The sequence below is a fragment of the Leucoraja erinacea genome, chromosome 2 (assembly GCF_028641065.1).
Source record: "Leucoraja erinacea ecotype New England chromosome 2, Leri_hhj_1, whole genome shotgun sequence".
In the NCBI taxonomy this organism is placed as follows: Eukaryota; Metazoa; Chordata; class Chondrichthyes; order Rajiformes; family Rajidae; genus Leucoraja; species Leucoraja erinaceus.
Window position 1 is genome coordinate 75269134 of NC_073378.1, and position 25586 is coordinate 75294719.

A 25586-nucleotide genomic window follows, 5' to 3' on the forward strand; every position below is an offset into this window, starting at 1 on the left:
AGCACTTTGGCCAACGAGAGTAGTTTTTTAAATGTGCTATATAAATAAATGTGACTTGACTTGACAATGCGATAAAGGTTGTGCAGAATTTGCAGACTACATATGGAGTTCTGAACACCACACTTTGGTCAGTAATGAGTTAAATCATGGAACTCACTATCTGATAGAGTCTGGAGGCAAATCCTCACGACATTTTAAAGAAATCAACAGGTTTTGATCCATTTTAATTTTCAATTTAATTTCCATTTAAACATAGTCTCTTCTTGTGCTGTAAATTTTTATGATTCAACATTGACCTTGAATATTTACAGTACTAGCAAGGATGGTGGCAAAAGAGGGAAAATATATTTCATAATATAAGGATAGTCATTTCAAACTCACTTCTGACTGTTATGAGGATCAGTGTATCTGTAGTAATACCAGGCTGAATCCACAAATGTATCCATGGTGTCGGTCTCTCGTTTGGCAGCGCCCTTACACCTGCACAAGAAGAGACAAGTTGTAAGCTCTGCAAGTTTTGCAGCCAGCAGCAAACGGGGAAGAGTGCTAACTGAACTAAGCAACATTACGAGCTATGCAGCATCTCAGCATGAATGATAACTGTTCTGCTTTTGACCAACTTAACCTGCAGTGAATGATGAACACAGCCCAGTCCATCACAGACTCATCACTCTCTTCCATTCAGTCATCTTCACATGCTTTGCGAAGGCTGGAAGTATTGTCAAGAATACCTGCCACCCTGGCCATTCCCTCTTCTCTCCTCTACCTTGTGGGAGACATCCAGACTTGAAAACTGTTGCTGCCCAGAGTAGATGAATCGAGAACCAGAGAACATATGTTTAAGGTGGAGAAAAGATTTACTAAGAATCTGAGAGGTAACTTTATCATACAAAGGGTGGTGGGTGTATGGAATTAGGTGCCAGAGGAGGTAGTTGACGCAGGGACTATCGTAACATTTAGAAACAATTAGACATGTACATGGATAGGATAGGTTTAGAGTGATATGGGCACACAGGTCGGACTAGTGGAGATGGGACACATTGGTCAGCGTGAGCACATTGGGCCAAAGGGCCTGTTTCCATGCTGTATGTATTGCTATCAGACTTCTGAATCACCTTTCACTGCCCCTTTTCCAGGGTTGCTGCTCCTGCATTCAATTGTGCCATCATTGGATTTTAACATTTTTTGCAATGCTTCAGATTGCACTACAATGCTGCACTATTCTGCTGTTTTGTACTTGTCACATTTATCATAACTATATGGATACTGTTTACTCTGTGAGATTGATGTGAACAAGGAATATTATTGCATGTGGTGTTTATGACAACAAACTCATCTAAACCTGCAGCAGCAAGCGCCATAGAAAAGGTGGCAAATGATTGGGTCATTCACTTCTGAAAAGGAACATCTATTTAGAGCCAGAATCATCTCCAACAAAGATCCTTTATTTGTTACACTATTCAAATGCTCTCCAGTAATCAAATGTACTCAAAGAAAATAGCAATTTATACTTGCAGGACAATTCAAATAACTTGTTATCTGAAAATCCTGTTGATTTGACACCTGGCTGATTGGGTGCTGATTCCTGCATCTATTTTCACTCCCTCATAGGCCCCTGTTCCCACCCTCCTTTCCAGTAACAGGGTCCCACTTCCCTTCCATTACCAGGGCCCCACCTCAACACTTCCCTTCACTCGCCAAGGTCCAGACTGTTACGGAATAGCACACAGCCAGAGCTATACCCTTCTTAACAAATGGGTTGTGATTAGTTTTAAAAGACAGATGTGCAAGTCAGCAATCCCGAGGCTTGGTTTAGTGGGAGCAAGTTGCATTTGCAGGGTAGTACAGGAATCTGGGTGAGGTTAATTTGATGGCAAAATAATTACAGGCACTCATCCTCACTGGGGTTGTTGCCAGGTTTTAACTGTGCACCCAAGCTGACCTCTAAGCCAACCTTATTTCTTATAAAGTGGTGCAGTAACCAGTAGGTCAGGCAGCATCTGGGGTGGAAGAATGCAACCTTCACATGGCCGCCCTGTTTCGGCAAATGCAATCAACCCGGAGTGCACAAACAAATAAGATCAAATAGAACAAGTTGTCCTACAACTTTAGGCTGTGCAGGCCATACACAAGAAGAAGAAGGCAGCATCTCTGGAGAACATGGATAATTGACGTTTCGGGTCGAGACCCTTCTTCAGACGAGACACGTTCTGCAGGGATGCTGCCTGTTCCGATTAGTTACTCCAGAACTTTGTGCCTTTTTTTGTAAGTCATTATCTGCAGTTCCTTGTTTTCATCTATTTCTCAATAGCTATTTAATTTATTCTGCAAATCCTTTTAAAAATGATGGAGGACATGGTTTTAGCATCTATTACAGTTTCCAGTAAGACATTTCATTTGCTAACAATCTTAAGTATTTAAAAAAAAAATCAAATTTCCCTCTTTCAGCTTTTGATGAAGATTTTAAAACATTATACCCTCTAATTATTAATTCTTTAACCAGTGATAACACATATCTGCATATCCTCCAATGTCACTGAATAAGAATCTATTCTTGTTTAGGTACAACTTAGATTTTACTCCATACTTTCAGAATGTTCCAATTAAAAATTAAATAAGTTTAGTCAATGTCCAATGAGACAGGATGGCCATGAAGATAAGATTGTGTTTAGTTTTGGTTATAAAATTGTGTTTTGTTTTGGTTAATGACTTGATTTCCAAGCAAGCATCGTCAATAAACTGGCTATCTGACAATGTACCTCATGCAAAGTAAAATATTTTAATAAAATCATTTCACATTTGATGCCATGAGCAATCTTCTACTATCGATATTTTTTTACTTAATGCACCTGCTATGCATTTCAGCAATTCGTTCTTTTTATTTCAATAAACTATTATAGCAATTTGAAGCGAAACTTTTGAGGAAACAAAAAAAATACTTACTTAGGACATGTACAATTAAACCATTCGGAGGCTGTAGATAGTGGGGAAGTTCCTTTGGCTGTAAATGACTTGAGTTTGGGCAGAGGTACAGGAAGTTCTTCATAAGGAACTGGCACAGTGCCGCAAGACGGGCAATGGATGATGGGAATAGGCGTCCCCCAGTAACGTTGCCGGGATATCAACCAGTCACGCATTTTTGTACTCGTAAAATGGCCACCAATTCCAAGGTCCCTTGCATGCTTTAGTATGGCATGAATTGCAGATCGTCTATCTAGTCCTGTGAACTAAAGATAAAATAGTCTAATTTAACTAGAAATTTGTATGATTTTTTTTTTTTCCCCCAGTATCTGTGGTTACCCAATTTTTCCCCCATCTCTAATTGTTTTCAAGAATGTGGCATCTATGGAGAGAAATGGACAGGTGACGTTTCAGGTCAGAACCCTTCTTCAGACCAACGGAGTAGAGGGGAGAAAGCTGGCAGAAAGAGGTGAGGGAATAGAATGGACAATATGGACAAAATGGACAAAACGGTACAAGAACTGTTCGAGAGCCGCTGTCTGAAGAAAGCACAGAGAATTGCCAAGGACAAACTGCACCCCCTCCACGCACACCTGGATCTCCTGCCATCAGGCAAGAGATATCGAAGCATCAAAGCCCGGACTACGAGGCTGCTAAACAGCTTCCTACCACAGGCTGTGAGGCTGCTAAACAGTCAATCTGCACCCACAGTCACTTGACTTGACTCTGCGGCTGGCACGGACACTTTAATACTGGCACTGGCCACTCAAATCAGCGGCCCCGGACATTTTTTATGATTGGTTTATTGAATTTTAACATTGTGTTTTTTTACCTGCTTTTAACTATTTATACTGTTCCATCAGGGACTGGATTGTTTTTAGTGTTATTATGTGTGAAGTGTTTAAATTTCATGTGCGATGCTCCGCTATTCACTGGGAAACGTCTTTTCATTTTGCACTGTAACAACTGTTGCTTGCAAGATGACAATAAAGGTTGATTGATTGATTGATTGATATTCCCCATATTTGTCCAATATTCTCCGACTTCAAGGCTACTATGAAATCCACGTGATACCTTATCAATCAGTATCTGATTTAGTATCAGTATCCGTATCTGATCAGTAAACTCTAAATGTACATTGTATAAAATATATTTCCTTCTGCTGCTTCCAGATCTTTTAATGAAAACCTTAATCTGTGCCCTGCGCTCTTCCTCCGCTGCTAAAAATCGTTTCTTCAAACTGTACATATTTTTTTGGCAGAGAAATCTTCACATCACTGGTATATTGATGAAACTTTAAGCACTCATCCTTGGAAGCATTCTTGTAAATTTGTTCGGAACGCAGTTACAAGTACCACAAACACAGCAGGCTCAGCTGCAGCACTAACCTCACCAGAATTCCGTAATATTTCTGTACCATCAGGTAAAGTCTCAAAGACCTCTCTCCACTGCAGATCCAACTTTTGTGCAACTGCAGAATCTTCTGGATTTACACATGGAATACCTTTGTTAAAAAAAAAAACAGAAGGATTAACTGGACTATATATTAAGAAATATATTTGCTGCCATTTTTCTGCTGTGTAAATAGCTGCCACATCTCTTCACTTTGAACCACAAGACAACGGCATTGGTCGTGACCCAAGGCTCAGTCAGTAGTACTCCCACCCCTTTTAAATCAGAAGGCTGTGGTGTGAAATCCGACTCTGGAGACGCATATATAACCATATAACAATTACAGCACAGAAACAGGCCATCTCGGCCCTACAAGTCCGTGCCAAGCACTTATTTTCCCCTAGTCCCATCTACCTGCACTCAGACCATAACCCTCCATTCCTTTCCCATCCATATACCTATCCAATTTATTTATAAATGATAAAATCGAACCTGCCTCCACCACTTCCACTGGAAGCTCATTCCACACAGCTATCACTCTCTGAATAAAGAAGTTCCCCCTCATGTTACCCCTAAACTTCTGTCCCTTAATTCTGAAATAATGTCCTGTTTGAATCTTCCCTACTCTCAATGGGAAAAGCTTATCCACGTCAACTCTATCTATCCCTCCCAAGCAGGTGATTTTCTAATGAGACTCCAATACAGTATTGAAGGTGAACTGTTCTATCATAGGTGCCATCTATTGGTAAACAAGGACCCCATGAGTTTACCAAATGAGTTAAAAGACCCATGGGATTATGTCAGTAAAGGTAGAGGAGTCCTCCTCAACATCTCTGCCAATATGTATTCCTCACTCAATATTTCTGCAGCAATTATGTGATCAACATCACATTGTGGGTTACCAACCATAAATCAATTATTACAATTATAGACCTTGAGGTTAGCTGAACAATGCTATAGAAATGTAAATCACTCTTGTTCATTCCAACTGGCCACAGTATAATTAAGAACTCTGCAGTTAATGGGATTAGGCCATTTGCTCCTGTGGCTCTAAACACGCTAACAGAGGTGCTCAATGGTAACAAAGAATGACTCTCTTTCCTTAAGCCCCATGCCTGTCACAAGGGAAGCATCTTATTGTACTTAATGACTTCATACGTTCTCACAGTTCTTTCACAAAATGGATTGTTATGGACATTAGTGCTGCAAACAGACCATTCATTCTTCATTTCAAATTCCTCCATGGCCCTGTCCCTCCAAACCTCTAATTTCACCCAGACTTGCAACCAATCAGGATTTAAGCACTCAAACAATTCTGGCCTCTTGCGCATCTCCAAATTTTACTCTCCCCACCCTTGGAGGTCAAATTTGCAATGTTCAATCAACGGTTTCTTAACTGTCACGTACACCGGGTACAGTGACATACATTTTTTCATACTGATCAGCAAGACTATTCCCTACATAACTGTGTATATATGTACAAATTTCTGTGGATATTCCCTACATAAATGTGTATTCCCCCCCCCCGGTTCCTCTCACTGGGCCCTTCGATTCCTCCAGCGTCCGCCGCCATCAGTGTCTCCTTCCATAAGTTCATGTGAAAGGAGCAGAATTAGGCCATTTGGCCCATCAAGTCTATTCAATCATGGCTGATCTATCTCTCCCGCCTAACCCCATTCTCCTGCCTTCTCCCCATAATGCCTGTCGCTCGTACTATTCAAGAATCTATCTGTCTCTGCCGTAAAATATCGATTGAGTTGGTCTCCACAGCCTTCTGTGGCAATTAATTCTATAGATTCACCACCCTCTGGCTAAAATAAAGAAATATCCTTTAATTCTGGGGCTACGACCTCTGGTCCTAGACTCGCCCACTAGTGGAAACATCCTCTCCACATCCACTCTACACAAGCCTTTCACTATTCGGTACATTTCAATGAGAACCCCCCTTATCCTTCTAAATTCCAGCAAGTAGAGGCCCAGTGCCATCAAACGCTCATCATATGTTAATCCCCTCATTCTCGTAATCCTCCTCTGGACCAGAGGTCATCTCCAGAGACAGCATATCCTTCCTCAGATATGGGGCCCAAAATTGCTAACAATTTCTTCCACCCCTTCACCGATTCCCGATTCACAAAGCGAGCAGGGCCGGGGTCGGCGGTCTTTCCTCTCCGATGGAGCGGGGCTTGCAGTTGGGATAAAGCCTGCTGCTGCTGGGCCTCCAGTGGCCCTGTCTGCCGTCTAGGCCCTGGCCTGTTCCCGCTACCGGTCCGCTTAACGACCCTCGGTTCGACCTCCTCGTCTCTGGGCCCGTATGGGGTGAGCAGAGGCCGGGCACGGCAGCAACCTCTCTGGGCCCGTTCTTGTTGCTGCGACAGCGCGACACAGCTCGTTGGGAGGTGACCTTCTGCCGCGCGGCCCGCCCGCTTAGATAAACTACATTCAAAAATGATACAGGTCATCTAAGAAATTTACTGGAGATAAAACAACCTGGAACACATTACCTGATCAGAGAAAATTGAAGCAGAAACATATGCTTTACCTATGACAGTGTCGAGACGATCTTCAAACTCTTCCTTGGCTGAAATTATAAGAGGAATTTCTTGACCATTTAAAAGGTTTACAGCAGTCACTGGAGTTCGGCAATCTAGAATTCAATTAGTAATGAATTATGGTTAGGTCCTTATAAATCAATTTTTTATCCAGTAAGTATAGAACTGTGTTTCCATGAGTGGACCTCCTCAGAATCAAGTAGTTCTAGCTTTCAATAAATTAAAAGACTTTTGTTTCCCTTTGCAGACATACTGCTTCTATAAAAGTACATACTACTTCTATAGAACAAAACAACATTAAAATATGATCAGCCATTGAGAGTTGATGCCTTACGGCGAATGCAGCGCCGGAGACCCAGGTTTGATCCTGACTACGGATGCTGTCTGTACGAAGTTTGTACGTACTCCCCGTGACCTGTGTGAGTTTTCTCCGAGATCTTCAGTTTCCTCCCACACTCCAAAGATGCACAGGTTTGCTGGTTAATTGGCTTGGTAAATGTAAAAAAATATTGTCTCTATTGGGTGTAGGATAGTGTTAATGTGCGGGGATCGCTGGTCGGCGCGGACCCGGTGGGCCGAAGAGTCTGTTTCCGCGCTGTCTCTCTAAAACAGAAATATTTATGACTATACTGTAGTTTGACTGTCCCAAAGATTAGGGCCACTGGATTTTTTTTGGAAAATGGAAACCAATGCTAATTTGAACTGATCATCAAAAGTACATATAATCAGAATGGAATTTGACCCATTTAATCGTGTTGAGGCAGTAGCCAGAATACAGGAATAACAGATCTTTTATATGTTATATACAAAGTGACTAGCTTTACAGTGCCACAAAAACAGAAAGAAACTTGTAATGAGATGTGTAAAACACTGGCAAAATTTCCACAATCCAATGCAGATGCATTGTCTGTAGTTTGTTAATATGTGAGCAAAGACAATGTGGTGAATTACACGATGAGAAAGATTGCTGAAATTGTTTATAGGCAAATTTCACTTGGCTGATGTAAATATTCTGACAGGATGTTTTCACGGACCTCACAGGATGAAAGTAATTTTTAAAAGGTGCAGTCTGGGAAAACAGATTTCAGTTTGGTTATTTTTTCTGTCTGAACCATCCTGCTGGGACTGGAAAATGAATGCAGCTGCCGGTTATGGGAAAGCACATTACGGCATTGCCTTCCAAAGACGCAGAAGTACATTTCTATCAAAGGCACTTCCTGATGAAGACACATCTTGTGACAAGATTTCCTTCAGTTCCATATTTAGAGGGGAAAAAATGCATCATTTTTGGACAGTAAATTCTATTACAGGGAAACAGACACAATTGGAATTTACTGCTAAAACAACATAACCTTGTAAACATAACCTTGTTTCTAATTCTCACCCAGTGAATGGTATGACACATAGTTTCTTATATTAGCAGCCTTATTGTTCAATGCTTAGGAAAAAGTTGACTCAATGCTAAACAACTTTTCACCTACAAATCAAATGCCATCCGAGGGGCATTTTGTTGTCTCTGTACTGTACACTGCACAATGACAATAAAGTTGAATCTGAATCTGAATGGAATCTGAGTTCTTAGCATTCTAACCAAGTCAGTCCCTATAATATGCTAGAGAACTGTGAGCAAAAATCCTGGCCTGCTCGTCAGCACGATGTGTCACACTGTCAGATTTTCATCAACTAAGCTGCGGCCGCGTCTGTTTTTTCAGGTGCAAAGATCAAGGGAAATGTCACCAGTGTCCTGGAGTATTTTGTGTGTTACTTGTGCAGTAGGAGGTGCAGCAAAATCATCTATTGCATAAGGTGGTCACCTCCATGTCAGTAAGACCAAGTGCAGACTAGGCAACTACTTTGTCATGGCCACATTGAGCTCCCAATTCCCACACCACAACCTATCTGCCATTGGCCTCCTCTATTCCCCAAACTCCTCACTTTTTCATACTGGCGACCTCTTCGGCACTATTTCAGTCCAGAGGAAAGATCCCAACCTGAAACGCCAAATATCCATTCCCCTCTACAGATGATGCCTGACACTTTGAGATTGAGAGGGGATCTTATAGAAACTTACAAAATTCTTAAGGGGTTGGACAGGCTAGATGCAGGAAGATTGTTTCCGATGTTGGGGAAGTCCAGGACAAGGGGTCACAGCTTAAGGATAAGGGGGAAATCCTTTAAAACCGAGATGAGGAGAACTTTTTTCACACAGAGAGTGGTGAATCTCTGGAACTCTCTGCCACAGAGGGTAGTTGAGGCCAGTTCATTGGCTATATTTAAAAGGGAGTTAGATGTGGCCCTTGTGGCTAAGGGGATCAGAGGGTATGGAGAGAAGGCAGGTACAGGATACTGAGTTGATGATCAGCCATGATCATATTGCATGGCGGTGCAGGCTCGAAGGGCCGAATGGCCTACTCCTGCACCTAATTTCTATGTTTCTATGTTTCTATCCTCCAGCAATTGTTTTTATTGCAATATTTACAGTCCTTTGTGTCTTCGCAATCATTTTCCAGCTGATTTCACCTTCCCCAACTCTTAAGCAGCTTGGGGGTTACCAAGTCTAATTGTAGAGTCCCGGACCTGGGACAATAATAAATAAATTAAACAGTTCAGCTAACAAAAATATTTCCAGAAAACCTTACCCGTATCAGATATGAATTGCTCATGAAGCAGATGTCTCAGCTTACTGTCGCTATGTAGCAATCTATGACTAGGCAAGATGGATAGATGGGACGCTCCATAAACGGCCTCTGGAACGAAGGCATATGCAGCAAGCTTTTCACCAACCTTTTCACCATTCACCTAGGTAGCAAGATTCACACTGTTTGAATAATACAGTAACTGGGAACCTCACAGCTGCAAGCCACATTTAAATGTTTTACATTTCTATAGTCAATCCCCTTCCAATACCATAAAATGGCATTAATTCAACAGTTTTTACATGTATAAAACAAGCCCAAGATTCCCACAGCTGCAATACCCAGCCTATGATTTTCTATTTCTTGCGGTAAAATAATAAAAAACTTCAGGTGGGCAAACAAGAAAATGGAGGAACAGCCCAAAGTTGTTTATACCTTTAACTCAAAGTCAAAATAGCATCCAGTACAAGCACCAATCCAGTTTGCTTGCATTTCTTTGACACCGTACCAATCAGGAAGGCCTTCCAGGGCATCCAGCAAAGACTGTAAAACATAAAAGCCTGCTGAAATAACAGTTTGTAAAATAACAAATCACATACATTAACCACCAGCCCATCCTTGACCATGCCTTACCCCACATTTCTGGCCAAAGTAAAAATTCAATTTCAAATATATTCTATTAACAAGGGCCCTATTCAATTAAAAGCAGTCAAAAACTCAGATTTCATAAGAGGAAAGAGTAGTCTGGGGATTTGGAGATAAAAATGTAGATCTTGTAGACATAAGATCTTGTAGACACAAGATGTAGATACAAACAATCTTCCTGATGTACTAGTGGCCAGAGGATCTGGGGTGACGGAAGAACTGAAGGAAATCCACATTAGGCAGGAAATGGTGTTGGATAGACTGATGAGACTGAAGGCTGATAACTCCCCAGGGCCTGATGCTCTGCATCCTAGGGTACTTAAGGAAGTGGCTCTAGAAATCGTGGATGCATTGGTGATAATTTTCCAATGTTCTCTAGACTCAGGATCAGTTCCTGTGGATTGGAGGGGAGCTAATGTTATCCCACTTTTTAAGAATGGCGGGAGAGAGAAAACAGAGAATTATAGACCAGTTAGCCTGACATCGGTGGTGGGGAAGATGCTGGAGTCAATTATAAAAGATGAGATAGCCGAACATTTGGATAGCAGTAACAGGATCGGTCCGAGTCAGCATGGATTTACGAAGGGGAAATCATGTTTGACTAATCTTCTGGAATTTTTTGAAGATGTAACCAGGGAAATGGACAAGTGGATGTAGTGTACATGGACTTTCAGAAAGCATTTGATAAGTTCCCACATAGGAGATTAGTGGGCAAAAATAGGGCACATGGTATTGGGGGTAGAATGCTGACATTGATAGAGAAGTGGTTGGCAGTCAGGAAACAAAGAGTAGGGATTAACGCGTCCCTTTCAGAATGGCAGGCAGTGACTAGTGGGGTACCGCAAGGCTCGGTGCTGGAACCGCAGCTATTTACAATATGCATCAATGATTTGGATGAAGGGATTCAAAGTAACATTAGCAAATTTGCAGATGACACAAAGCTGCGTGGCAGTGTGAACTGTGAGGAGGATGCTATGAGAATGCAGGGTGACTTGGACAGGTTGGGGGAGTGGGCAGATGAATGGCAGATGAAGTTTAATGCGGATAAATGTGAGGTTATCCACTTTGGTAGCAAAAACAGGAAGGCAGATTACTATCCAAATGGCGTCAAGTTGGGAAAAGGGGATGTACTACGGGATCTGGGGGTCCTTGTACATCAGTCTATGAAAGTAAGCATGCAGGTACACCAGGCAGTGAAGAAAGCGAATGGCATGTTGGCCTTATAACAAGAGGAATTGATTATAGGTGCAAAGAGGGGTCCTTCTGCAGTTGTACAGAGCCCTAGTGAGACCACACCTAGAATATTGTGTGCAGTTGTGGTCCCCTAATTTTGAGGTTACGGAGGACAGCGTCTTGCTATGGATGGGAAGTGCAGCTGGAGTTTAGAAGGATGAGAGGATATCTCATTGAAACATATGATTGTTTGCAAGATGGGGGAGTCCAGAACCAGGGGCCACAGTTTAAGAATAAGGAGTAAGCCATTTAGAACCGAGAGTGGCGAGTCTGCGGGAATTCTCTGCCTCAGATGCTGAGAGTTCTATGGATGCTTTCAAGAGAGAGCTAGATAGGGACTTATACACTCTGGAGTTTAGAAGGATGAGAGGATATCTCATTGAAACATATAAGATTGTTAAGGGTTTGGACACACTAGAGGCAGGAACATGTTCCCGATTTTGTTGGGGGAGTCCAGAAGCTGTGATCTAGGGGCCACAGTTTATCTTACTGGAGATTGTATAATTACTAGATTTCTTAATAATGATTAACAGTGTCCAAATAATATTATAAACAATAAAACATGAGACAACTTCAATTTATAGGCCAAATGGAAGGAATTTAGTGTTCACTGTTTTTCCCATCAGAGTGAGTGAACGCGCTGGTTTAGAACATTTCATTGTGGATTTGCCCTCAAATGAAAAACCTACGGGATATAAAGAGGGCGAAAACTTTATATACAGGGAGAAGCCCCTTTTAATGGTACATACCTTTCTGGTTTGCTTTAAAACCCTGGGGCTGCGAGAGGTCGCGGGTTTAGAGAGTGATTTTTAAACTACTATAACTATTATACAAGGCCATAAAAACTAATAATACCTTTTGCGACGGGGTCTTTCAGCGATTTTTCGTTAATGGGATTGGAAAGGCAGGCCAAAACGCGCACACGGTACTGATTTCAGCGACGATTGGAGGTTTTGCAACATAGCTACTGATGGATGATCAGCCATGATCACATTGAATGGAGGTGCTGGCTCGAAGGGCCGAATGGCCTACTCCTGCACCTATTGTTTATTGTCTATTGTAGGATAAATGGGACTTAGTTAGCGGACTGGCTGTAGAGTTGGTCGATCATACGTATACAGTAAATATAATGCAAAAGCCAACTAAACGCATTTGGTGACAAACAAATCTAAAGATAACAAAAGCATAGAACAACATTTCAGCAGATGAGCCGAAATGGAGTGCAATGTCACTAAGATAGCAACAGTGAAAAACATCAGTGGATCCAAGTACTTGCGCAGTCATTGCCTGCAGCTCTTCTAAAGGTTCAATATGTATTAAGATATTGAGCAGCTTGGTTCCATTTTAGAAGGAGAGCAGGTGATAGGAAGGTGACAGTTTATATTGGGACTGTGGGGAAAAAAACTGTTCTTCCCTGCTGTTATCAGACTATTGAGCAGTCCTCTCATATACAGGTATACTCACAATCTCCCAATACACCTGTTTGCGGCCCTTGCACTTTCATACAAATCTGCGTCTTCTCTTTAGCTGTAACACTATAATCTGCACTCCGATATTTTACTCTATGAACTACTTATTGAACTCACGTATGGCTTGATTGAACACATATATACTATGATTTGACTGGACAAAATGTTTTTCACTATATCTCGGCATATGTGATAATTATTAATCAACGTTTAGGTGCTGAGAATCCATCCTTACTTATTGAGAATTATAGTGAAGGATGTTTTGCTGACTTAAGTTTAAGGTCTTGTATGTATATTCACCTGAGAGGGCACAGGACTTTAAATTTATCATCACAGGAATACTCAATGGTCTAACAGTGTCAGTCAAGAGTTTGTGCTCAATAACCTTTTTATTCAGAGGGAGAGCACTGTGAGGACCACCAGAAAATGTAGCAACAAAATATTGTGAAGACAAAATAAATATTTAATGCACATATACATATACTTTAGCTATTGTGTAGTCTGGATTATCATTCAGATTACTCAACACAAATTGTCTTAATTCACATGATTCAAAAAGATTACCCAATTGCAACTTTATTGTTCAAACCATAAGAAGGAATTTTGTGATCATTTCAAAAACAGCTGTTTTAAAAATAGTAAAAGGCAACTTGCAATGTAGTGGTGTTTATTCTGAGTTATCCTGGAACATTGCATCTTTGTCCCCATGATATGCTCACCTTGGCATAGTTTGTTGTCCTGATGAACCACTGTTTGAGGTACTTTTGTTCAACCTTTGCTCCAGAGCGCCAGGAGCAGCCATTTTCATCGACCTGCTCATCTGCCAACACTGTCTGATCCACTGGGTCCCAGTTGACCAGTCCCTGAAGAGCAATGGAAAATGCATTACAACATGTTGAGATTGAACACATAACTCATCCACACGCAATGAATTCAGTTCACTGACAACAAACATGTGCAAGTGGTAGGCAACCCGTGCTATGTGCAAGGATATTTTTTCCTCTCATAGGGAAAGGAATAAAATGAAAGGGTGGAGAGAATTTTACCATATATTTTATTTACACAGAATTTGCTAACATCAACCAATCCAGCAATGGTCAGGAGGCTATTCTGATCATTGCTGGTCTAACTATTATTAAATCCGCAATTCGTCTTATAATAGTTTGACCAATAGCTTTCACCCTGGCACTGCTATTCAGCTGTTTGCTTAGAGACAACAACATTTGCTGTTCAAATAGCGGTGGCGATCTGGAAGGTCTTTAAAGGCGGAACATTTTATCATTTGTTAAAACATTTTAACAAAATGGATGAACCTTGTTGCATTGTGGTTTCCAAGGCTATATATTTAAATCGGGGAACTGGGATGTCCTAGTTTTGTTCAACTGTGTGGACATGATGTGCTTTCCTTCCCTTCATGCCATAGGTTTCTAGTAACACGATGCATACTTTTAAATTTAAGATGACATTGGATTGATCCCCAGATGTGGATATTTTAATTTCAACCACTTATACATTGTCAAGATCACTTACAACAATCTCTGCCAAGCAGGTGAAATGTTTACCTTCCTAATTTTTATGTGTCTGTGTCTTGATGGCAACATTATGATTCATCAACACAGACATTACGACCCAATATATGCTGCACCAGCGGCCACTTGCAATTGCACGAATGATCCCTGAGATATACAACACTATCACAATGAGTCACAGATCATCCATCTGCTCTGCAATAACTAAGATGTGTTGAAAGATTTCAAAGATATAAATAACTTGAGTATTGGTTATGTTATATTTGCGTCACTCCTTTGGAAGTTACTGAACAAGTAGCCTGAGGAATGGATTTTAATACAAAACTACAAGATCAAATCTCACCACTGCAGATGGAGAATTATGTTATCGGCGTTGGCGGCACGACCGACGTCGCAGCGGCCTCTGCAGTCCGTCTGTTTTTTTTATTTTATTGTCCTGTTGAGTGTATAGTTTGTGGTGGGTTTTTGACTGTGTATGTGTGGGGGGCGGAGGGGTGGGTGGGGGAAACTTTTAGATCTCTTCCCTGTACGGGGACCCGACCGTTTCCCTGTCAGGTCTCTGTTGCCGTTGGGGCCTAGCACCATGGAGCGGCCTCCAACTGGAACCACCTGGGGGCTCAAGTCACGGAGCCTGTGGATCTGCGGACCTACCATCGTGGAGCTGGCTGGCTTCGGAGCGTAGACAGCTGCGGTGGCGCGCTGCTGCGACCCGACTCCGGTGGATGGTGACACCGGGAGCTCGCGGGTCCCCGGTGGGAGACTGGTTTGCGGGGCACCGGCAACGGCGACTTCTCTCGCTCGAATTGCGGGGTTGAGAGTGACCTGGAGCGGGGCCTTGCATCGCCCGGCGCGGCTTTAAATGGTCGCGGACTTGCTAGCGCCCGCCGGGGGCTCTGACATCGGGATGTGGAGCAGGGCCTTACACCGCCCGGAGCGGCTTTAAGTGGCCGTGGGACTTGCTAGCGCCCGCCGGGGCCTTTGACTTTGACTTCGGGAGAGGAATGGAGAGCAGGGAAGAGACAAGACTTTGTCTTCCATCACAGTGAGGAGGAGATTCACTGTGATGGATGTTTGTGTAAATTGTGTTGGGTGTGGGTCTTGGTTCTTTTCTTGTATGACTGCAGAAATCAAATTTCGTTTGAACTTCATGTGAGGTTCAAATGACAAATAAATGGTATTGTATTGTATTGTATTATAATTCCTAATTCAATAAATCAGGAATAAGAAGCCACCATCAGAAATTATTACCAAAAAAATGGTTTTCTAATTGCCACTGCGATTCCTCATGCCTTTTAGAAAAGGAAATATACAATTTTTTCAGCCCTGCCAGTGGTTGACTATTCTGAGGAGAAATGCCAAGTAACTTAATGCATGAGCAATTAGGGGGAAGATAATGAACCATTTGATTACAATCAAAGGTCAAATTTCATTAATCAATAAAAACTCACTTCTTTTTGGTAAGCCATGCCAGCCACAAACAGCTTGAGAAAGAGGAATTGTGTCCACTTGTAATAGTCAGACTGGCAAGTGGTCACTTCCTAATAGGAGAAAGAGAAGAACAGATCAAAATACAAGGAAAAAAAATGACAACCTCTTTCAAATTACATTGTTTAGTTTAGTGTAGATACAGCGCGGAAACAGGCTGTTCGGTCCACCGAATCCGCACCAACCAGCAATCCTGCATACTAATACTATCCCACACACACTAGGGACAATTTTACATTTATACCATCCAATGAGCCTACTAACTTACACGTCTTTGGAGTGTGGGTGGAAACCGAAGGTCTCGGAAAAAACCCACACGGTCACAGGGAGAACAAACAAACTCTGTACAGACAGCATCCATAGTCATCCATAGATTGAACCCAGGTATCTGGCGTTGTAAGGTAGCAACTCTACCGCTGCGCCACCGTGTCACCCATGTATCCACTTGACAATCCTAGTAAAATCATCTTCCAGCAAAAAATAAATTTCACCCATTACTTTCAAGCTGGCTTTTTGAAATAGCTCCTTGTCAGCTGTGCCTCAGTGGTAAACCTCCCCTTTGTCAGAGGGTAAGTATTTAAATCTCACTCCAATGAAGAAGAACAAAAATGTAAGCTGGCATTTGGGTATAGCGCTGAGATAGTGCAGTATTATCTATTAGCTGAGTGTCTTACTGAGACATCTTCAAATCACTCAGGAAAATAGTGACACATTCTATGGCAGAATAAATAAATATGTCTCTGTTCTATAAAGAATAGACATATATTGGTATCCAATGTTTACCCATCATTCAACAATTTTAAAATAAAAACTGTCAAGCAATTTGTGCTGGCAATTAATTTGTAGTGTAGATTTCGAGCATTATTGAGTGAATACAGAAGTCTGGAACTGTCGTCTGCTCCAAAAATAAACATTTAAAGTTTTCAATCCAGAAATGACCACTAGAATCCAAAGAGTAACATATGGTTCTAATCAGATTCCTATAGATTGCTAGCTTTTATCTATACATAACTAAAACTCTGATCTTGTTATCTTCTGGTTTGCGCGGTCATTCTATTTGCGCAAAATCGGTACACGATAGCACTACGATTTTCGCCAGCTTACTCAGTTTTCCTCTGCCGCGATTGCACCAAGTTTCGTTCCAATCGGGGGTCAAATGTAAAAGTTAGCAAGGTTTAAAAATCACGCGTGCACAGATCGATCTACTCTCCTGCCAGTTGGAGCCGCGTGGATTGGTCTTTTATCCTGTCACTCCGCGGTAGGCTCAGCCCCTTCCTGCACCATTGCGTCTTTACGGGAGCTGAGGGTGTCCGGCGGAGGTCTCCAACCAGACACAATTTTCGGAGGGACCGGAAGCGGCCCAACCCGGCGCGGAGTCAGAGGTGTTGCCAAACGGAAACTCTGATCCTGGCGGAGGAGAACGTCCAGAGACCAGAGCCCACTGTGAGTCCACATCGCCCGCTGTGAGTCCTCCAGTCCTTTCCCCTCTGGTCCCCCTTGCTGGCTCCTGCCCCCTTCCCCCGTGATACCCCGCTCTCCCCCACGACCCCCGTCTTTTCTCCAAGCTCTCTCCCCACACCCCCCACCTCCACACCCCCCCCCTCCTCTCCCGAAAGGAAACTGCCCCCACCCCACACATCACCCCTCTCCGGCTCCACAACGCTCATTGCTCCCCTCCCGCAAAATCCCCACTACCACCCACCCACCGCCAACCCGCTCCCCCCCAACGTACCCCACTCCTCACCCACCCCCCACACACACCCTGCCCCCATAACCCCCCCCAAATTACTATTGCCCCATATCTTGTAATAGTTCCGTAAACACCCCACACTACACATTTCCCCCCCCACACCCCTCCTCCCTGCTAGGAGACCCCTCATCTCCTCACAAACCCCCCTTACCCCCCACCTCCACCCATACAATTGCCCCGCCCACACCCCCTCACCAAACACCCCCCGCCTCCAACAAGCCCCCCACCCACGTCCTCCCCCTGCCCACACTCCCCTCCCCAAACCACCTCCGCCCACATACGCGTTGGGAATATTGCGTTGGGGAATGGGTTGCGTTGGGGGACCAGGCCTCCCGTGTGACTGGGACCCAACAGGTCCGACTTAGTCTAGTAATCTATATATGTGAGCATTAAGATCCTACACTGTTTTTCCATTATCTATCCTGTATGCTTAAAATAATTCAGAGTTGTACTTTTGTTTGTGGTTTTACACCATTTGCACCACAGTAATATATTAACGTCGTGGAAATTACATTTGAATAACTCAGCATGGCATCAAACCAGAAAATCGAGAAAGCAGCATCACGAGGCCACTCCTGTAAGTTTTACACTGGATTCGCAATTTTCATCATTTATTCTTCTTTTTTAAATTTATTTATTTATTTATTTTAAAAAAATTATTAGAAGTACAGTAAATTACAGTAATACACATCACATACATTACATTTTGTTGTACCATTTCATTTTTCGAGCTTTAAAAAAGGTAGAAATAAAAGAAGTAAGGAAAGTGAGCAAGAATCGTGAAGGTGCAGGAAAGTGTTGGGAGAAGAAAGCCCCTTAGGGAAGAAATTAGAGAAGGAAGTAAAGGAAATAAGACCCTAGAAAGAAAAGAAAAAAGGAAAAACAATCGCTTTCGAACATGTTTGAAATCCACATTTTTATTGTTGGTATTGGAGCATTTTTCCAAAATTTGAGTATAAGCATTATTAGCCCGTAATTAATTAAGTTCTTTTCCCGAAACACATTTAATTCGGGGTTACCTTCCGATATTCCAAAAATGATCCATTCTGCTTTTGGTACAAGTTTTATTTTAAATAATTTTGTGAAGATTTCAAATATTTAATTCCAGAATTTTTGAATTTTTATACAGAAAACAAAAGAGTGCGCTATGTTAGCTTCTTGTGACTGACATTTATCACAAATGGGTGAGACATTGGGAAATTTTTTATTTATTTTAGTTTTTGAATAATATAGTCTATGTAAAGTTTTATATTGAATTAGAGTACGTTGATCGAGCATTTATGCACATATCATCATTTATTCTTAAATAACAATTTCAAAACTAACTGTAACCAACGCTCACCTTATTCCAATCAAAGCACAGACCAAGTCTATGAAGTTGCTCTTTCATGTGTGCAATGTTACTGGAAGGAAACAGATCATATTTATTTAAAGTACAGTAATATTTTTTGTCAGAGTATATCCAAAGATACTTTGTTGCATGATGTAGAAATTAAAATTTAAATTTTAGATAATCTGGCACGTATTGAGTATTTCTTTAAAAGACAAACAACCAAACATAAACATAATGAACAGGAGACGCCCAACTGCTTCTGACTAGCTCCATTATGCACCTTAAGAACCCTTTTCCAACATTTCCTAGAACCATAATTCCCAGAGAAGCCAACGGAATATTTTTTGACCAGTCAGAGTTAGGGGAGTCCAAAGGTTCTGGGAAGATTTACAATCCTCCGAGTGAAGATCAATCTTTTCATTAAAAAAACAGGCACCAAGTAAGTGTGTTACGTCAGGATTGAGACTTGGGTAGGTTTAACCCCCTTGTCCCACTTTCCCGAGTTACTCACAAATTCTCCCGAGTTTTCCCCTCAATTCAAACTCGGTAAATGTCTGTAGCGAGTATCCGTAGGAGTCCGTAGCGAGTCCATAGATATTTCGTAGCAGCTCGTAATGCCAGCCGTAGGTTCTCGGGGCATCAGGTAAGTCGGGACGTTTTTTCAGCATGTTGAAAAATGTCCACGAGTAAAGAAAATAGCCCCGAGTACCTACGGCTGGCTATTACCGTAAATCTCAGAGTTTGAATCAAGGGGAAAACTCGGGAGAATTTGTGGTAACTCAGTAAAGTGGGACAGGGGCTTTACTGGTTAAGGAACCTATATAAACATATGCTGAAATCCACACATCCCAAATTAGGATAATTAAAGCCATGGATTTCCTTTAGCGTTAAATCAGTACACATCAATATTTGGCATTCTGCAGTGCATTACTTCCCTCTCAACTCCCGAGAGCCTTCCTTCTAACTGTAACACAGAAATTAGCATAGTGGGAAATATTCTTTGTTGACATGCTTGAGTGCAACAGCAACAACATTCAAGTAGTTTGACAGCGTTCAGAGCACTCCAGTCTGCTTCTCCCGCTAATCTAACTATTAACTGTTTAATATGTCTAAAATCGTAGCCGCAGTGTGAACTATCTAAAGGATGTGCTGTAAAAACTCAACAAAGCTTCCTGTGCCTTTTCTTAATGGATTGACTGGGCTTATATTCATTGGAATTAATGGATCGACTGAGCTTATATTCACTGGAATTTAGGATGAATGGGGATCTTATAGAAACGTATAAAATTCTTAAGGGATTGGACAGGCTAGATGTAGGAAACATGTTCCCGAACTTGTGGGAGTCCAGAACCAGGGGTCACTGTTTAAGAATAAGGAGTAGGCCATTTAGGACTGAGATGAAGTAAAAACCTTTTCACTCAAAATGTTGCAAATCTGTGGAATGTTCTGCCACAGAAGGCAGTGGAGGGCAATTCACAAAGCAGGAACAGGGTACTGATTCTGGATGATCACCAGTCTGAAGACTTGACATGCTGTCTCATCTAAAAGTTTGGTTTGTCCTTTTATTATACATTTCTTCTGTTTTCCTCACGTTTTAAACTGAACTTACAATCTTAAAACCCATCTCTTCTCCGTGACCTTTGATACCCGGTAAGATGTCGACTTTATTTACTTGATTTAATTTCTTATTTTGATTGCTTATTTGCGTGGTTATTATTTTTACTCATGTTTTATGTCTTTTAATTTATTGTTGTATTTCATATGTAATTTTTGCACTTTATGTGAGCTGTTATGTTATGTTCTGTTATGTTGTCTGTTTATGATGTATTGTTTATTCTTCTGTACAGCACTTTGGTCAACATTGGTTGTCTTAAAGTGCTTAACAAATAAAGTTGGATTGGATTGAATTGAACTGAAAACCAGGAAACACTAAGCAGCTCATGGCTGAATTATTGGTGAATCTTTTTTGAATGTGTGCTTGGTATACTTTTAGGATCACGGGGAAGCTTAATCCCCTGACTTTATGGTTATCTTATGCTTTTGCAATGTGCTATACTTGAAAGTAACTTGCAAGTAACTACACAGCAGAGGTGGTAAAACCAGCTGTCTGCACCTTGTTTTAAAAATTCATTCTGTCACTGCCTCGTTACACAACCTTTCATTATGTAAACTAGCTGGACGTGGCTCATTGGCAACAGCTAGATTTTTTAAATACTATCGAATGTCATGAAAATTATTCATTTGGGAGTCTATAAATGGTCATGTCACAACAAGATCATGCAGCAGACATTACAGTAATGTCATGAACATCTTTAGTTCGTTTTTTTTGGTCACGTGTACCGAGGTACAGTGAAAAGCTTTTGTTGCGTGCTAACCAGTCAGCAGAAAGACAATACGTGATTACAATCGATTCATTTACAGTGTATAGGGACACATGATAAGGGAATAATGTTTAGTGCGAGGTGAAGCTAGCAAAGTCCGATCAAGAATAGTTCAAGGATCACCAAAGAGGTTGAGAATAGTTGTATCTTTAATATCGGCTTCTGCTCTCTGTCTAATTACAATTCTTGCTCTTTTCTTATCTTTGCCATCAACATGCTGGAATAGTCTGCAGCTTTGTGCTCAGCTTACGTGTACATGTTGATGCCAAATAGAAATATTTAGACAAAGGTGAATCAGAAGTGAAAGGATCGCTGGCCTTGTCCAAGGCCTTGATTTCTGCTTCCCATCCTGTACATTTCATTGAAATATAGTATCTGGGCTTGGAGTGCACCAAGAATGTCATTTTCATTGTCATGCAGCACAGAAACAGGCTCTTCTTCAGCCCAACTCGAACATGACAATTACGATACTTCATCTAAACTAGTCCCACGTTTGGCCCATATCCCTCTAAAACATTCCTATCCATGTAAACTCATTCCTATCCTGTACATATCGTACAGGATAGGAATGAGATGTAATGTTATTTATTTGGACCACATTTCTCAGGTAGATAACTGTACAAAAATAGTGATTTACGTCTTCATCCGGATTTATCTTAACATACCCTGTAAAAAGTGCTAAGAAATGTCTTTGCTCTTGAACTCCAGCTGCAGTACACTAATCTATTCGGTAACCTTTTAAAACATCCACTAAATGATCAATTAAGGCAGCACATGGTCATGATGTACTTATTACAATGGCCTACGTTTAGTAAAGGTCCTGGTGGCACCAGTATCAATTATTGTGAGGAAATGCAGCTCTGCTAAGCATCTAACCAGAACTGATGTTTAGTTCATAGCTCAAGGTCACAGCTCACAAAAGCAATTTCCCCCACACAGCCAGAGGCAACAATGCATGCACAAGATTGCAACCAAGGGACTCCCTTCTTTTTGTGATCAGAGATGGAATGAGTCCTCCAACAGAGGAGCCTTCATCTTTGAATGGATTGAAAACGGGGAGGTGGTTGAATAATATGTGCAGCGAGGTCAGGCACATTATGTGGAATTTACAGCAGAGAAACAAAAACATTCAGCCCAAAAGATCATCTCAAGAGTCTGCTCACACAAACCTTTGAAATATCCGTCCATCACAAACAGAAAATGCTGGGGATACTTAGCAAAAAAGGCAGTGAGAAAAAGAGTTAACATTCACTAGAATTCTTGCTCTTTCCACATTACTGCCTGACCTGCTACATAACCTCAGCATGTTCTGTCTTTATTACAGATTTTCAGCATCTCCATTTTTTTTTGCTTTTTGACATATCCTTCCATTCCTGCATCATTCATACACGTCATCTCTGGAGAAAAGGAATAGGTGACATTTCGGGTTGAAATCAAAGTTTCTCAACACAAAATGGCACCTGTTCCTTTTCTCCAGAGATGCTGCTTGACCCGCTGAGTTACTCCAGCATTTTGTGTCCATCTTCGATGTAACCCAGCATCTGCAGTTCCTTCTTACTCATTCATACGCATGTTCGGCTTCACCATAAATGCATCAGTACTACTGTCACCAAGCAACTGCCAAAAGTTGCACCCTCTACTGAGAAGGACCAGGGCAGCTGATGCCTGGGCTGTAAACCCCCCTCAAAGACATGTATCATTATGTTGTTCAAGAGGGAACTGCAGATGCTGGAAGATCGAAGGTACACAAAATTGCTGGAGAAACTCAGCGGGTGCAGCAGCATCTATGGAGCGAAGGAAATAGGCGACGTTTCGGGCCGAAACCCTTCTTCAGACTGACATGTATCATTATCATCTTTTCATTGCCGCAGGATAAAAATTCTGGGAAATCCATTCCCAACCTTTGAGACCCTTTGCCCGACAGGAAAAAATGTCAAGGTGACAACTTATTGTAACATTGTTTCAAAGAGAATATACTGAAAATCTTATCATAAAACAGAAAATGGGGAATAGCTCCCCAAATATATTTTCGTACTAATTTATGCAATTTTATACACTTGCTTTACCTTTTTGTCCACTCTTCTGGATCCAAGCCACGCTCAATTGCAGCATTTTCTGCCGGCAAGCCAAATGCATCCCATCCCATTGGATGCAAGACCTACAATTGACACAACCAAGTTACAATCCCTTAGAGTTATTGAAGTAAGTAATGCTTTTCTTTTAAATGTCTTTGCAGTTCTCTGTGATGTACACAATTACAGCCAAGTTCTTTTACGAGAGTTTTATTGCTAAGATATTCTACACGAACCATATACACCCTTGAGTGAAGGAAATATGCTGTCCTTCCTCAGTCTGATCTACTTTGACACCATATCCATAGCAACAAGGCCAACTCTTAACTATCCTCTGAAACGACCTTCAATTCAAGAGAAATTACAGATGGAAAATAAGTATTGACCTTATTGGTTATGCCAACATTATACGAAGAACATTTTCAAAAGATCAAAATCTTTTAAAATGAAATTAAAACATTGCCTCAGACTTCACAGTATGATCAATATTTTCTTGCATGTAAATTTTGAATTCCAGAAATATGTATGCTTGGATGTGTTTTTACATGACAACTGTTGTATAAACAGAAGACAAATAATGGATTCCATGTTAATATGAGAGAGCAATTTTCTATTAATTACATCTATATGCGTTTCATTTAAGGGGAAGCACGGTGGCACAGCGGTAGAGTTGCTGCCTTACAACGAATGAAGCGCCGGAGATCCGGGGGAAGTGGGGCGGGGGGGAAATGGAACTTCGAAGGGCTCCAGGGGTCCTGCGATGTGTGTGAAGGAGGAAGTGTAGAAACAGCTGTTATATCTCCTGCAGTTGCAAATAGTAGTTTAGTTTAGAGATACAGCGTGGAAACAGGTCCTTTGGCCCACCCTGTCTGTACTGAGCAATGATCACCCACACACAAGCTCTAGCCTACACACTGGGGACAATTTATAGAGGCCAATTAACCTATAAAACCGGCACGTCTTTGGAATGTGGAAGGAAACCGGAGCGCTCAATGCGGTCACAGGGAGAACGTACAAACTCCACACAGACAGGACTCGTCAGGATCGAACCCGGGTTTCTGGTGCTCTAAAGGCATCAACTCTACTGCTGCGCCATTATTCAGCAGATGGTACAAAAACCACGGAAGGATCTTCACAGTGCACAGTGGGAGTGTTGTAGGGCAGAGGAGAGGAATATAAATACACAGTCTGAAGAAGGGTCTCGACCCAAAACGATTCAATTTCATTGTTGTAAGCTGCCCAAGCGAAATACGAGGTGCCGTTCCTCCAATTTATGTTTGGCCTCACTCTGACAGTGCAGGAGGCCCAGGGCAAAATGGTCAGTATGGGAATGGGAAGGGGAGTTAAAGTGCTTGGCAACCAGGAGATCGCATAGGCCAAGACGAACTGAGCGGAGGTGTACAGCAAAATGATCGCCCAGATACCGCTTGGTCTCGCCGATATATAGGAGTCCACACCTAGAACAGCTGTGGCAGTAGATGAGGTTGGCGGAGGTGCAAGTGAACCTCTGCCTCACCTGAAAGGACTGTCGGGGTCCCTGGATGGAATCGAAGGGAGGACAAAAAGGGACAGGTGTAGCATCTAATGTGGTTGCAGGGGAAATGTGTAAGAAGGAATTGCAGATGCTGGTTTGAACCAAAGATAGACACAAAATGCTGGAGTAACTCAGCAGGACAGGCAGCATCTCTGGAGAGAAGGAATGGGTGAAATAGGGTCTCAACCCAAAACATCGCCCATTCCTTCTCTCCAGAGATGCTGCCTGTCCCGCGGAGTTACTCCAGCTTTTTGTGTCTATGTTTGGTTGCAGGGGAAAGCGCTTGGGGAGATGGGGGTGATTTGGGTTGGAAGTGATGAGTGCACCAGAGAGTTGTGGGTGGAACCGTCTCTGTGGAAAGTGGAGAGTTGGAGATGGGGAGATGTGACAAGTGGTGGGATCCGTTGGAGGTGGCGAAAATGGAGGAGGGGAAACATAATCCTTTGACTGATCCTCACAAATAGTGAAAGGCCTGGAGAGAGTGCATGTGGAGAGGATGTTTCCACTAGTGGGGGAGTCTAAGACCAGAGGTCATAACCTCCGAATTAAAGGACTTTCCTTCAGGGTGGAGATGAGGAGAAATTTCTTTAATTAGAGGATGGTAAATCTCTGTGGAA

General features: G+C 42.0%; 1 protein-coding gene across 4 annotated transcripts in view; it reads right to left on the reverse strand.

Annotated features, from left to right (window-relative positions):
- lars2 (leucyl-tRNA synthetase 2, mitochondrial) overlaps positions 1-25586 on the reverse strand; it is an 86618-nt gene that overhangs the window by 42415 nt on the left and 18617 nt on the right. For all 4 annotated transcript variants that reach the window (XM_055658747.1, XM_055658756.1, XM_055658765.1 and 1 more), the window contains exons 4-13: positions 23430-23521; positions 18992-19052; positions 15863-15952; positions 13605-13748; positions 9974-10081; positions 9542-9701; positions 6893-6997; positions 4350-4465; positions 2944-3227; positions 382-480 (exon numbers count right to left, since the gene is read on the reverse strand). In XM_055658747.1, coding sequence (XP_055514722.1) covers positions 382-480; positions 2944-3227; positions 4350-4465; positions 6893-6997; positions 9542-9701; positions 9974-10081; positions 13605-13748; positions 15863-15952; positions 18992-19052; positions 23430-23521 — 1259 coding nt within the window. The remainder of the gene's footprint in view (positions 1-381; positions 481-2943; positions 3228-4349; positions 4466-6892; positions 6998-9541; positions 9702-9973; positions 10082-13604; positions 13749-15862; positions 15953-18991; positions 19053-23429; positions 23522-25586) is intronic.